At 41.8% G+C, this 13,661-nt stretch overlaps 1 protein-coding gene across 1 annotated transcript in view; it reads right to left on the reverse strand.

Moving 5' to 3' along the window:
* Positions 1 to 2,829: 2,829 nt before the first annotated feature.
* The window catches only part of LOC138086185 (putative adhesion G protein-coupled receptor E4P), a 34,927-nt gene continuing 24,095 nt past the window's right edge, over positions 2,830 to 13,661 (reverse strand). The window contains exons 10-16 of the mRNA XM_068980995.1: positions 12,772 to 12,966; positions 9,855 to 10,090; positions 8,190 to 8,256; positions 7,531 to 7,622; positions 6,507 to 6,687; positions 3,782 to 3,877; positions 2,830 to 2,862 (exon numbers count right to left, since the gene is read on the reverse strand). Coding sequence (XP_068837096.1) covers positions 2,830 to 2,862; positions 3,782 to 3,877; positions 6,507 to 6,687; positions 7,531 to 7,622; positions 8,190 to 8,256; positions 9,855 to 10,090; positions 12,772 to 12,966 — 900 coding nt within the window. The remainder of the gene's footprint in view (positions 2,863 to 3,781; positions 3,878 to 6,506; positions 6,688 to 7,530; positions 7,623 to 8,189; positions 8,257 to 9,854; positions 10,091 to 12,771; positions 12,967 to 13,661) is intronic.

The raw sequence follows: 13,661 nt of genomic DNA on the forward strand, positions 1-13,661 counted from the left end.
GACTCTTAGCGACCCCAAGGACTGCAGCCTACCAGGCTCTTCCGACCATGGGATTTTCCAGTCAAGAGTACTGGAATGAGGTGCCATTAATGTTGCCTGATGTATCAGTAAACAAAGGATGGTACAGCCACCCACAAAGGTGCACCCTGAGGGGACTCAGGATGAGAAAGAATGGGATACGGAGGTAAATAGCTAAGATGCTTATCAAAGGAATTATTTCAAAGAGCCTAGGCTCTTGTGGGTTTCCCAGGTGGTACTAGTGGGAAAGAACCCATCTGCAAAGCAGGAGACTTAAGAGACTTGAGTTCCATCCCTGGGTCGGGAAGATCCTCTGTTCCTGGGTCGGGAAGATTCTCTATTCCTGGGTCGGGAAGATCCAGGAGGTCATGGCAACCCACTCCAGTAGTCTTGCCTGGAGGGCTACAGTCCATAGGGTCGCATAGAGTGGGAAATGACTGAGGGCTTAGAGCACACACGCAGACTCGCATTTTCCTGTACATAGGAAAGCACTAAATTCCTTAACTTAAGATGTCCCTTAAGTTAATTTCCCTTAATTAACAGTAATCTTTTGCTGTTCTGACTACCTGATCTTTGTTGTAAACTCTTATATAACCTGACTCCTCCCTTGCCTCTTTGGAGCAGTCCCTCAGAGCTCTTCTTGAAGTCCTCGGAAAGTCTGACAAACAAAACATAATTCCCAACTTTTAGGTTGTGTGGTTTTTTTTTTTACTCAACATCCCATAACACCATCTATGATGGGGTTTAAAAAATTAATTTCTTCACAAACATTAAGTGTTTGGGGCTCAGATGTAAAGAATCTGCCTGCAATGCAGGAAACTTGGGCTTAGCCCCTTGGTCAGAAAGTTCCACTGGAGAAGAGAATGGCAACCACTCAGGTATTCTTGCATGAAGAATTCCATGGACAGAGGAGCTTGGTGGACTACAGTCCATGGGGTCACAAGTAGTCAGACATGACTGAACAACTAACACACACTGTGTGCCAGGTAGCATTTGAAGCACCTAACCTACAAGATATCATTTAATTCTCATGATGAGACAGATATTATTATCATTCCCATTTTACAGATGAAGAAACTGAGGTTCAGAGATATCAAGTGGCTTGTGCAAGGTCACACAGCCTGGAGATGGTAGAATCTGGATCTGAATCCAGACACTTGGGCCCTATGTAAACCCAATAGTGATGGATCACTTAAACGCTACAGAGGATTAATGGAGGTTGCAAGCTTGGTTAGGTTGATTAGGTACTAATTTATTTATTGTTGGCTCCACCACACAGCATGCAGGATCTTAGTTCCAGACCAGGTATCTAATCCATGCCCCCTGCAGTGGAAGTGCAGAGTCCTAACCACTGGACAACCAGGAATGTCTGATTATGTGCTTTTTAGAATGTAACAAAGATAGGGATTATGAGACTCTCCTAGGGGTCCAGTGGTTAAGACTTTGCCTTTCAATGCAGAGGGTGTGGGTTCGATCCTTGGCTGGGGAGTTAAGATCCCATATACTTCGGGGCCAAAAAACCAAAACATAAAACAAACAATATTGTAACACATTCAGGAAAGACTTTAAAAATGTTGTTGTTGTTTAGTCGCTAAATTGCATCTGACTCTTTGAGACTCCATGGATTGTAGCACGTCAGCCTCCTCTATCCATGGGATTTCCCGGGCAAGAATGTGGACTTTAAAAATAATCCACGTTAAAAAAAATAAGGGATTATGATTATTATTCTGGACTCATATATAGTTAGTTGAAATGTCACCTCCTCATTTCTTCCCTAACCATTCATTCCATAATAGTCTTTCCCTCACTACTTATCACTATATTCTAATTCTCTGCATACTCTGTCTCATTGTATGATATTTGTCTTGCCCCTAAAGGTATTTTGGTCAATCTCTACTCTCTATAGATTTCATTGTTTTGGTCACTATTGTTTCCCTTCTGCCTAGGGCAATGCCCGGCCAGTGGAAATTGCTCACTGGATTTGAGAGTCTTAATTTCTTGTTTTGTTGCTATTGTCCAGTTGCTAAATTGTGTCTGACTCTTTGCAATCCCATGGATTGCAGCATGCCAGGCTCCCCTGTCCTTCACTATCTCCCAGAGTTTGCTCAAACTCGTATCCATTGAGTCGGTGATACCATCTAACCATCTCATCTTCTGCTGCTCCCTTCTCCTCCTGCCTTCAGTCTTTCCCGGCATTAGGGTCTTAGCATTAGGAAATTTTAATTCCCTAATCACAGACTGACTCCATGCCCTCAGCAGTGAAAGCAGAGAGCCCTAATCACTGGACCACCAGAAGATTCCCCCAGGGGTCATTTTTAAAAAATTAGATATATTCATCAAGTTTTTGCTTCCCTAGTGGCTCAGACAGTAAAGAATCTGCCTGCAATGAGGGAGACCCAGGTTGATCCCTGGGTCTGGAAGATTCCCTGGAGAAGGAAATGGTAACCCACTCCAGTATTCTTGCCTGGAGAATTCCAGGGACAGAGGATCTTGCTGGGCTACAGTCCATGGGGTCACGAATAGTCGGACAGGACTGAGGACTCAAGTGCCAGAGTCTTAGGGAGGTTCATTGTGCTGTGTGCTAAGTCACTTCAGTTGTATTCGACTTTGTGGGACTCTGTGAAGTGTACCCACCAGGCTCCTCCAGCCATGGGGTTCTCTAGGCAAGAATACTGGAGTGGGTTGCCACCTCCTCCTACAGGAGATCTTCCCGACCCAAGGATTAAACCTGCATCTCTTACGTCTTCTGTATTGGCAGGCAGGTTCTTTACCACTAGTGCCACTTGGGAAGGGAGGTTCATTACGGCCACATTATTTAAAAATAAGCTCTTCCACAGAGCTTCCCTAGCTGCAGTGTAGGTTTAATCACTGTATTGGGAAGATCGCCTGGAGGAGGACACGGCAACCCACTCCAGTATTCTTGCCTGAAAAATTCCACAGATGGAGGAGCCTGGCAGGCTATAGTCCACTGGGTCACAAAGAACTGGACACAACTGAGCCACTAGAGAACAACAAGACTCTTTCAGCCTGGTGCATTCCTGATTGCTTTCTAAATTTTTCTCCTTTTAATTTTCTTTTTAAACTTTTAATATAATTTTTAAAGGTTAATTTCCATTTGAAGTTATTACAAAATATTGGCTATATTCCCTGTGTTGTACAATAGATCTCTGAGCCCATCTTATACCCAATCGTTAATACCTCCCATGTCCCCACTCCTATACAGGGCCTCTCTTCAAGTCCAACCATGAGTTTGTCCTCTATATCTGTGAGTCCTTTGCTCTATATTTTTCCTATAGCATATATCATTTTGTAGCACGCTGTATAATCGACTTTTGGTATTTACTGTCTGACTATTCCCTATTGAAATATCAGGTCTGTGAAGGTGAGGATTTCCCCCCAATATCTAAAACAGTGACTGCACAAACTAGGAACTCAGTTAATTTTTGTTAAAAGAGTGTTGTTGAATACATGTAATATTTCTGTTAAATATCATTGGGTATTTGTTAACGGACTGAAGAGAAAGAAAGAAAGGAAAGAAGGAAGAAAGATAGGAAAAGGGAAGAAAGGAAAAAAGAGGGAGAGGAAGAAAAAGGGAAAAAAGAGATTTTCTGGGTGTGGTCTCAAAATCCAGAAACTTCCACAGCTTAATACAGGAATCTAATGTAATCTCTCTTTTTTTCAGATCAAACAACCAGGAAGTTCTTAGTAGCAGGAGATACTGAGTTCAGACAAGTACATGGCATTGCAGAAGAGCCCATCTTACCATTTTGGTCTGAGTAGCAGAGCGAAATACCTCAGAGCTTTCAGTTTCAACCCCTTTCCGCACCCCACTAAACCATTTCTTGAATTCCATCTGCACCTAAGGAATATAGAGGCTTGTGTTACATCCAAAGCTTGGTTTGGGAGAAAAGACCCTAAAACAGGAAATTATAGGTATAGAGACATATTCTCTGCCACCCTTATACTGATTCTTGGTATAATATTGCCGTGTTCATGCTGATTCATTTAATTTAGATTGGATTTGCTTGGTTAAAGAGGCATTTATTAAATGAAAGCCACCATAAGGGTTCTATATGGGATAATGATAATGATGATGTTGATGGTGGTGAGGTGATGGTGAAAATGCTGATGATGTTGGTATGATGGTGACCATATGGAGGTGGTGGTGATCTGATAGTAATAATGATGGAAAGGATTATGGTTGTGACGGTGACGATGACAAAGAAGGTAATGGTGATGTGATGATTACCATGATGAAGGCCATTATTTATTGAACACTAGCAACGTTTAATGTACTTTATAGGCAATGTATCAGTTAATACGTTAACCAATGCAATGTAACATTCAGAAGAACCAAGAGAAGAAAGATACTTCTCTTACCCCCAATTAAATGTGAAGAGAGTGAGACTCTTGGAAGTAAATTTACTTGCCTAAGACCACATAGCCAGCGTGCAAAACCTTGTCACTTTTACTCAGAGCTCTGACACTAGGCCACCCATGGTGATTCCATGAATTGCCTTCCTTTAACCACATTATCATATTTTTAAAAAGACATCTAAATTCTTGATACTGAACATTAGTTTGCATTAAGTTCTATTTTGCTTCTTCTGTGTGTGACGAGCACCAAGCATCAGGGCACTAGAAGGTGAAAGAGAAATTTGTAAAGTGTTAAGATGGTCTTTTCACCACCAGCATCTTAACTGCTGGTAGTTCTACTCAACAGCAAAGGGGGAAAAGCCAGGAAAGTTGTTTTCAGTCTTTACCCTAAAAAGAGTGAAATTATAATGACCCTCACTGAGAACATGTGTGCCACAAACTGCTAAGACATTTGTTTTATGTTATCTCATTTAATTCTCAATCCAGCGAGGCAGGTATTGCCATATTTGCAGATGAGAAAAACCAAGGCTCGGAGAGAGTAAGCAACCCTTCCAGAGTCACACAGCAACCCAATTAGTGGAAATACCAGGATTAGAGCTGGTCTTTCTGGGTTTGTGGTAATATAAAATTATGCCAATAAACCAGCACTTTTCCATGCAGTGCACCTGGCTAGGAGGATTATTCATCCTCTCTCTGACAAATTCAGGTACAGCCATGGGGTTTGCTTTGGCCGATGAAAGAGAGTTGAACTGTGCTTTGCCATAATCTCCTTTCCCTTTGCCATGAACACACCAATGTTCTACTAATAAATAAGGGCTGCCCCTTCAGCCTCCATCACAGAGTGAAGACGATACATATCAAACCACAGCTATGTAGCATGAGCAAGATATAAGCCTTTGTCATTATAAGCCACTGAAATCAGAGGGGGATGAGCTAACTATTACTACAGCAGAATCTCCCATATCCAGACTGATATGTGTTCTGCTATGAATTAAAGTGTGTCCCCTGAAAATTCGTATATGAAAGGCCTAACTTTCCCCAATGTAATTGTATCTGGAGGTATGACCTTGATGGAAGTGATTAAGGTTAAATGTGGTCATAAGCTCCCAGGTGGTGCTAGCGGTATAGAACCTGCTTGCCAATGCAGGAGTCACAAGAGACACAGGTTCAATCCCTGGGTCAGGAAGATCCCCTGGGGGCAGGGCATGGCAACCCACTCCAATATTTTTGCCTGGAGAATCCCATGGACAGAGGAGCCTGGTGGGCTACAGTCCATGAGGTCGCGGAGAGTTGGATACGACTGAACCAACTTAGCATGCATGAGGTCATAAGCACTGAGTCCCTGTTCGATAGGATTAACAACATCCTTATAAGAAGAGACCTGTAAACTCTCATTCTCACTCCCATGTGAAGACACTTTCAGAAAATGACCATCTACCAAGAAGAGTCCTGTTCAGAACCCAAACACACTGGCATCCTGATATTAGGCAACTGGTCTCCTGAGTTGTGAGAAGATAAATTTCTATTGACCAGATCACGCTGTCTATGGTATTTTTTATGGCAGTCACCAGCAGACAAATGCATGCAACTTTCTTATACTTTTAAAATTATTCCAAAATAAAAAGTTTACTTAAAAAGAAGTTATTAATAACTAGACTAACAGTCTTTTTTTCCATATGGCAGGTCCAGATTGGAATGATGAATGGATGAGACTCAGAGCACATGGTTTACCCAAGAAGCACCTAAACCCTCTTCCTAGAATCAAGGCAACTCAAAAATAATAAATATACAAGGTCAGAGCAAAGATCCCCTGGAGAAGGGAACAGCTACCCATTCCAGGGCTTCCCTGGTGGCTCAGATCGTAAAGAATCCGCCTGCAATGTGGGAGACCTGAGTTTGATTCCTGGGTTGGGATGATCCCCTGGAGAAGGGAATGGCTACCCGCTCCAGTATTCTGGCCTGGAGAATCCCATAGACTACCGTCCATGGGGTTGCGAAGAGTCAGTCACGACTAAGCGACTTTCATAAGGTCAGAGAAGGGCAAGGATATGAACAACAATTCAACAAGACTTTCAGATTAAGCTGGTGAGACACAAAATGATTTGCCTTACCTGGCGATTAAGAAGACAGTGTACCACAAAAAGCAAAGTCCCCTGCAGGACATTGATGATGGTGAACATGTAGGCAATGATCGATCCAATGGTCTCCCCAACTTCTTCAACCAAGAAAAAACCAAGACCCCAAGAACATCCCAGGATAAACAGCTGAGAGATGGCTTTAAATGTCATGACTCTGAAAAAGGAAAAAACAGTAATACCTCTCATTTATCACTACATGGTGTGCATGGCACTAAAGGCTTTAAGCAGGTTCTTTACCACTAGTACCACCTCGGAAGCCCGCTCATGTATTACCTTAGTTAAACCTCATGAATAGCTCATGTGGCGAAGTGTCTTCCTTGAAGTCATGCAACTTGAAGAAGGTAGAACCTAATTCATTTTTTCTTTTGAAATTAAATGTAGTTTTTAAAATTTATTTTTAATTGGAGGATAAGTGCTTTACAACATTGTATTGGTTTCTGCCATACATCAACGTGAATCAGCCATAGGGATGCCCCCTCCCTCTTCAACTTTCCTCAGACCTCGCACCCCATCCTACCCCTCTAGGTTGTCACAGGGTACCAGATTTGAGCTCCTTCCATCATATAGCAAATTCCCACTGGCTGTCTATTTTACATATGGTAATGTATCTGTTTCAATGCTACTTTCTCTATTCATCCCACTCTCTCCTTCCTCTGCTGAGTCCACAAGTCTGTTCTCTGTGTCTGCATCTCCATGAACCTAGACCCTTTTGTACAGAGTGAAGTAAGTCAGAAAGAGAAAAACAAATATCTCGTATTAATGCATGCATGCAATCTAAGAAGATGGTACTGATGAACCTTTCTGCACAGCAGCAATGGAAAACCTAATGTTTATGACCTCTGAGAATAATGCTTTTTTCTCACTCTTGAAAATTATTCCTCTGCAAAGTCTTTTACCTGGAAGTTTTGTACCCTATTTTTGTATGGGTGGTCCCAGAAAATGTGGTCTTATAGGAAAAAAATCGATGGGTACCACTAATTCTGGTGTGCATTCTTACCTGGTGTTCTGAATGGTGGAAACTTCTTTATTAAGGGAGGCAAGTTTGCTTCTCAAAATCCACAGAACTTGGAAGTAGAACACCAAGTTTATCTGTTGAAACAGAATGGAGAATTGACTTGGAACTGTCTTTTGAAGCTATGTCATGCAACCCAACTTGAGGTAGACCTAAGAATCTGTTCCCAAAAGATATAGACTTTATAAGGGTGGTGATGTGCACATAGGCTCTGGTCTTTTATACAACACAGACTATAGAACCCATAACATCTGATGGTTGATTAGCATGACTATATAATTTATCATTCAAGCCAGGACACTTTAAAAATGAAAGAATGCTATTCACATCTCTACCAGGATGACGGACGTAATCAGGAATTTCTTGGCAAACAGAAAAATGTTCTATGCAGAGTGAATATTTTCTAAAGGTGTGTCAAATGAACAAATAATGGATTTTTAAAAGACTTCCCAGCAGAGGGTTATGTTATATCAGAGGAACCAGGGAGCTGGGGGAAGCTGAGGAAAGACATCTGAAGACAATATTTCCAGCAAGAAGCGTTGATCACATTAGGCTGTATTTCCTTATCGCATCTCATTTCCACTTTAACAGATAAGAAACACACTCTGTGTTTGGCCAGTAAATATCACTGGTCAGTCACTTACCAAGACAATGAGTGCTACTGGCCCCATGAAGCTCCAGATGAACCCTTTATCAAGTTTGAGCCAGCAGCTGTTGAGAGAAAGATAAGCATTAGCTGCTGATTTCTTAGGAGAAAGAAAAGGACTTGAATTCGGGCTGCTGTAGCAATATCTGAGCAGTGTCCATACCTGTTTGGTTCAGATCTGAATCTTAGGTGGAATTAAACATGGGTCCTCATCTCTTGCAAACTGCATGCTTTGAACCTCAGTTTCCCAAGTGTAAAGTGGGGCCAACTGAAGTGTTGAAAAGATTAAGTAATTACTGTGACTATATACCAAGTCTTGAAGTCAGATAGTATTATCAGTCCTCTGACTTTGCTTTTCTCCTTCAATATTGTGTTAGTTATTCTGGGTCATTTGCCACTCCCTATAAACATCAGAACTGGATTGTCAATATCCACAAAATAATTTTTAGTTGGGAATACATTTAATCTATAGATCAAGTTGGAAAAAACTGACTTCTTGACAATATTGGGTCTTCCTGTCCATGAACATGGACTATCACTTAATTTATTTGAATTTTCTTTGATTTCTTTTATCAAGGTTTTCATCATATAGATCTCATAGTAAAGATTAAATGAGATAATGTGCATACATTTTTAAATTTTAATTTCCTGACAGAATTAAAGATCAATGAATGTAGCTAATAATGTGTTCTAATACCATGTGAAAGTGAAAAGTGAAAGTCTTATCTGCATCTTTGCAAGCCCATGGACTATAGAGTCCATGGAATTCTTCAGGCCAGAATACTGGCGTGGGTAGCCATTCCCTTGTCCAGCAAATCTTTCTGGCCCAGGAATCGAACCAGGGTCTCCTGCATTGCAGGTAGATTCTTTACAAGCTGAGCTACCAGGGAATTCCAATAAATGTATTCTAATAATGTGCTGTGCTTAGTTGCTCAGTCATGATTGACTCTTTGCAACCCCATGGACTGTAGCCCACCAGACTCCTTTGTCCATGAAATTCTCCAAGTAAGAATACTGCAGTGGGTTGCCATGTCCTCCTCCAGGGGATCTTCCCAACCCAGGGACTGAACCCAGGTCTCCCACATTGAAGGTAGATTCTAATAATAATTATTGCTAAAATAAGAGAGTAAAAGTAGTAATTTTCAGCTACAAAAACTATCAACATGAATAATCAAGCAGATTTCATGTACCTAGCACTCTAATGCCCAATACTTTGTATTCTGTCATAGCTTATATTTGCAAAGATACTATAATTTATCAATATAATTTATTCTGAAAGAGGACATGGCAATATGAAACTGGTAAAAGTAAGCAATTACCAATACTAAGTAGGCAGAAAATCTCCCATACTTGATTCTATTCCAAGGGTTACAACTATGGCCCACAGGCCAAATCTGGTCCACTCTTTGTTATTGTAAATAAAGTTTTATTTAAACACAATTACATCCATTAATTTACAAATTGTCTATAACACTACAGGGGCAATGTTGAATAATTTCCAAAAAGACCATATGGCTTGCAAAACAATAATAGTTACCATCTGTTTTTTCTCTCTCTTTTTTTTTTAAATAGAAAGTTTGCTAGCCCCTCTCTACCCCACTGTTTCAGATTTTGTATTGGTAATGGACACCACTTCCACCATGAATGCACTCATCATGCTTACTGAGTATACGTTCCATAATTCTTGTGTCCTACTGTTGCTGATACAGCCACAATCAGAGCTGGGACCCCATAGCCTACAGGGTACATGAACCTCTTCTTGAATCTGCCTGCAGTGGTGTAGTTGGCCACCTTGAGGTTCCTGACAGTGAGGAAGAGGTGCAGCCCTTCGAGGAACATCCAGGTGAAGGCGGCCAAGTAGAGGTAATGCAGTACACCGGCGACGACCTTGCACAGCACCTGGAAGGGAGAGTAGAGTTAGGAACATGGAGCTGATGTGGTCTGTACATGATTATATCCTTGTCTGTGTGCATGCCAAGTTGCTTCAGTCATGTCCAACTCTTTGCGACCCCACGGACTGTAGCCCATCAGGCTCCTCTGTCCATGGGATTCTCTGGGCAAGAATACTGGAGTGGGTTGCCATGCCCTCCTCCAGGGGGTCTTCCTCACCCAGGGATCGAACCTGCGTCTCTTATGTCTCTTGCATTGGCAGGCAGGTTCTTTACCACTAGCACCACCTGGGAAGTCAAATTATATCCTTAACACTTATTATTTCCTGCATGCTAGCCTGGAATTTCAATTCTTAATTTTGCTTAGGGGCAACACATCTTCTAGGGACCCTCACCCACCATTGAAATCTGCCTATCTTGTGCATGGGGCAAGCCAGAAGTGCCAAGAAATGAATGTCATGTCATGGGTGAAAAGTGAAAGTGTTAGTCACTCAGTCATGTCCAGCTCTTTGTGACCTCATTGACTGTAGTCTGCAAGGCTCCTCAGTCCATGGAATTCTCCAGGCAAGAATACTGGGTTGGTAGCCATGCTCTTCTCCAGGAGATCTTTCCAACCCAAGGATTGAACCTGGGTCTGCTCTATTGCAGGCAGATTCTTTACAATCTGAGCCACTGTGGGAGCAGCACTCAAATCCATAATAGACAAGAGTTAGCAAATTAATACTCCATCAACCTTGCCCTTTGGGGGGATGGGATGGTTAATTTTATGTTTCAGCCTGACTGGGCTAGGGCATGTCTAGATAACTGATAAGACATTATTTCTGGGCATGTCTGTGAGGATGTTTCTGGAAGAGATTAGCATCGGAATCAATAGACTAAGTAACAAAGATGGCCCTCACCAATGAGGATTGGCATCATCCAATTTGTCAAGGTTATGAATAGAACAGAAGGTTGGAGAAAGGGAGAACTTGCTCTCTCTGCTTGAACTGGGACATCCATCTTCCCTAGCTCTCAGATATCAAAGGTCATGGTTCCAGTAAATTTTATTTATGAACTGTATGGCAGAAACCAGCAAAGTCATATTCAACAAAATGTGAAGCCTCCATCCACCCTCAGTTTGTCACTAGGAAGTGACTTACCAAGCAGAGACTACATTTCCCAGCACTCCTTGCAGTTAGTTTGACCATGTGACTGGATTCTAGCCAATGGGATTTGAGAGGTCCATATAAACCCCTCTCCTAGGACTCCACCACACTCTTTCTCTTTCCACTTGGTCAAAATGGAAAGAATCTTGGGATGACCTTGGAAGCTGTGTATGGAAGATGAGAGAGCCTCCCATGGCCTGAGGTTGAAGAAGAGATACCCTTTACACCTGTTCCACTCACCCTCTACTGACTTACAGGGGAAAATGAACTACTGTTGTGATAAACCACTGCTATTTTATAGTTTCTTTGTTGCAGTAGCTATTGTAACCCTAACTAACACCATCAGTCTGACACTCAAAACATTTTGTTAAATAACCCCTCAGAAATTATGGTCATTGGCACAGCACCGAGTGCTGTTTGAGTGTCAGACTGATGGTGTTAGTTGGGGTTACAATAGCTACTGCAACAAATAAACTATAAAATAGCAGTGGTTTATCACAAGAGTAGTTCATTTTCTCCTGTGGGTCAGTAGAGCTATCCAAAAGTCTACAAGCAATAAATGCTGGAGAGGGTGTGGAGAAAGGGAACCCTCTTACACTGTTGGTGGGAATGCAAACTAGTACGGCCGCTATGGAGAACAGTGTGGAGATTCCTTTAAAAACTGGAAATAGAACTGCCTTATGACCCAGCAATCCCACTGCTGGGCATACACACCAAGGAAACCAGAACTGAAAGAGACACGTGTACCCCAATGTTCACTGCAGCACTGTTTATAATAGCCAGGACATGGAAGCAACCTAGATGTCCATCAGCAGATGAATGGATAAGAACGCTGTGGTACGAATACACAATGGAGTATTACTCAGCCATTAAAAAGAATACATTTGAATCAGTTCTAATGGGGCGGATTAAGCTGGAGCCTATTATACAGAGTGAAGTAAGCCAGAAAGAAAAACACCAATACAGTATACTAATGCATATATACGGAATTTAGAAAGATGGTAATGATAACCCTGTATGTGAGACAGCAAAAAGAGACACAGAAGTATAGAACAGTCTTCTGGACTCTGTGGGAGAAGGCGAGGGTGGGATGATTTGGGAGAACGGCATCGAAACATGTATAATATCATATGTGAAACAGATCGCCAGTCCAGGTTCGATGCATGATACAGGGTGCTCAGGGCTGGTGCACTGGGATGACCCAGAGGGATGGTATAGGGACGGAAGTGGGAGGGGGGTTCAGGATGGGGAACACGTGTACACCCATGGCGGATTCACATCAATGTATGGCAAAACCAATACAATATTGTAAAGTAATTAGCCTCCAATTAAAATAAATAAATTTATATTTTAAAAAAGAAGAATAAAAATTTTAAAAAGAAATTATGGGTGATGTTCAAAATTACACAGAGAGATGAAATGGGAGCTCTTGCTTTTTACCCTACACAATCATTGGTGTTTATTGTCATTCATCCCATCTTTCCTTCAAACTAAGTGGCTAGATTGGATTAGGACCATGAAATAAATAATATGTTAATTCACCTACCTCAGGTTCCGTTTGATCAATCCCCACGAGGAAGAGGAGGTGGGCCAGGAAGAGGCAGATGGAGAGCTGCAGGTGGAGGGAGGTGCTGGTGTTCTGGATGGATCGACACAGGAGGAAGGTGAGGGCCGCCAGGAAGAGGCAGAGCAGAGAGAGGCTCAGCCCCACATAGGTGATCATGGTCAGCACAGGATCCTCCTAGAAGACACCAAAGGAGGAATCTATTATTCCAGCTCTACTGGTATGTTCCTGATGGAGCATCAGGTGGGCTTTCCAGTTCAGCTCCCAAAGAAATGACTTAATCTCTCTGAGACTTGGTGATTCCCTCTTCAAAATACAGGCAGTTATAGCATTTATCACACAGAGCTAGCCCAGCATTGAAAAATAGAAACAGATGAACCATGTATTAAAATTTTCTAGTACCCATAGTTTTGAAAATGTCAAAAGAAACAAGTCAAATTGATTTAACAGTACATGTTCAAAATATTGGGCTTCCCTGGTTGTGTTAGTCGTAAAGAACCTGCCTGCCAATTCAGGAGATGTAACAGGCAGGTTCAATCGCTGGGTCAGGAAGATCCCCTGGAGACAGGCATGGCAACCCACTCAAGTATTCTTGCCTGGAGAATCTCATGGTCAGAGGAGCCTGGTGGACTATAGTTCACAGGCTACACTCACAAAGAATCGGATACGACTGAAGCAATTTAGCACTCATGTACACATTTTCAAAATACTATCATTTCAATGTGTTGAATGTCGTATAATTAATATAATGATATAACAAAAATATAACCAGTTCAAATTACATTCAGTGTAAAAATTATTAATGAATTAGTTGGTACTCTTTTTCCTCCATATTCAGTCTTTGAAATCCAGTGTGTACTTAACACTTACTG

This window comes from Capricornis sumatraensis, chromosome 9, assembly GCF_032405125.1.
Source record: "Capricornis sumatraensis isolate serow.1 chromosome 9, serow.2, whole genome shotgun sequence".
NCBI lineage: Eukaryota > Metazoa > Chordata > Mammalia > Artiodactyla > Bovidae > Capricornis > Capricornis sumatraensis.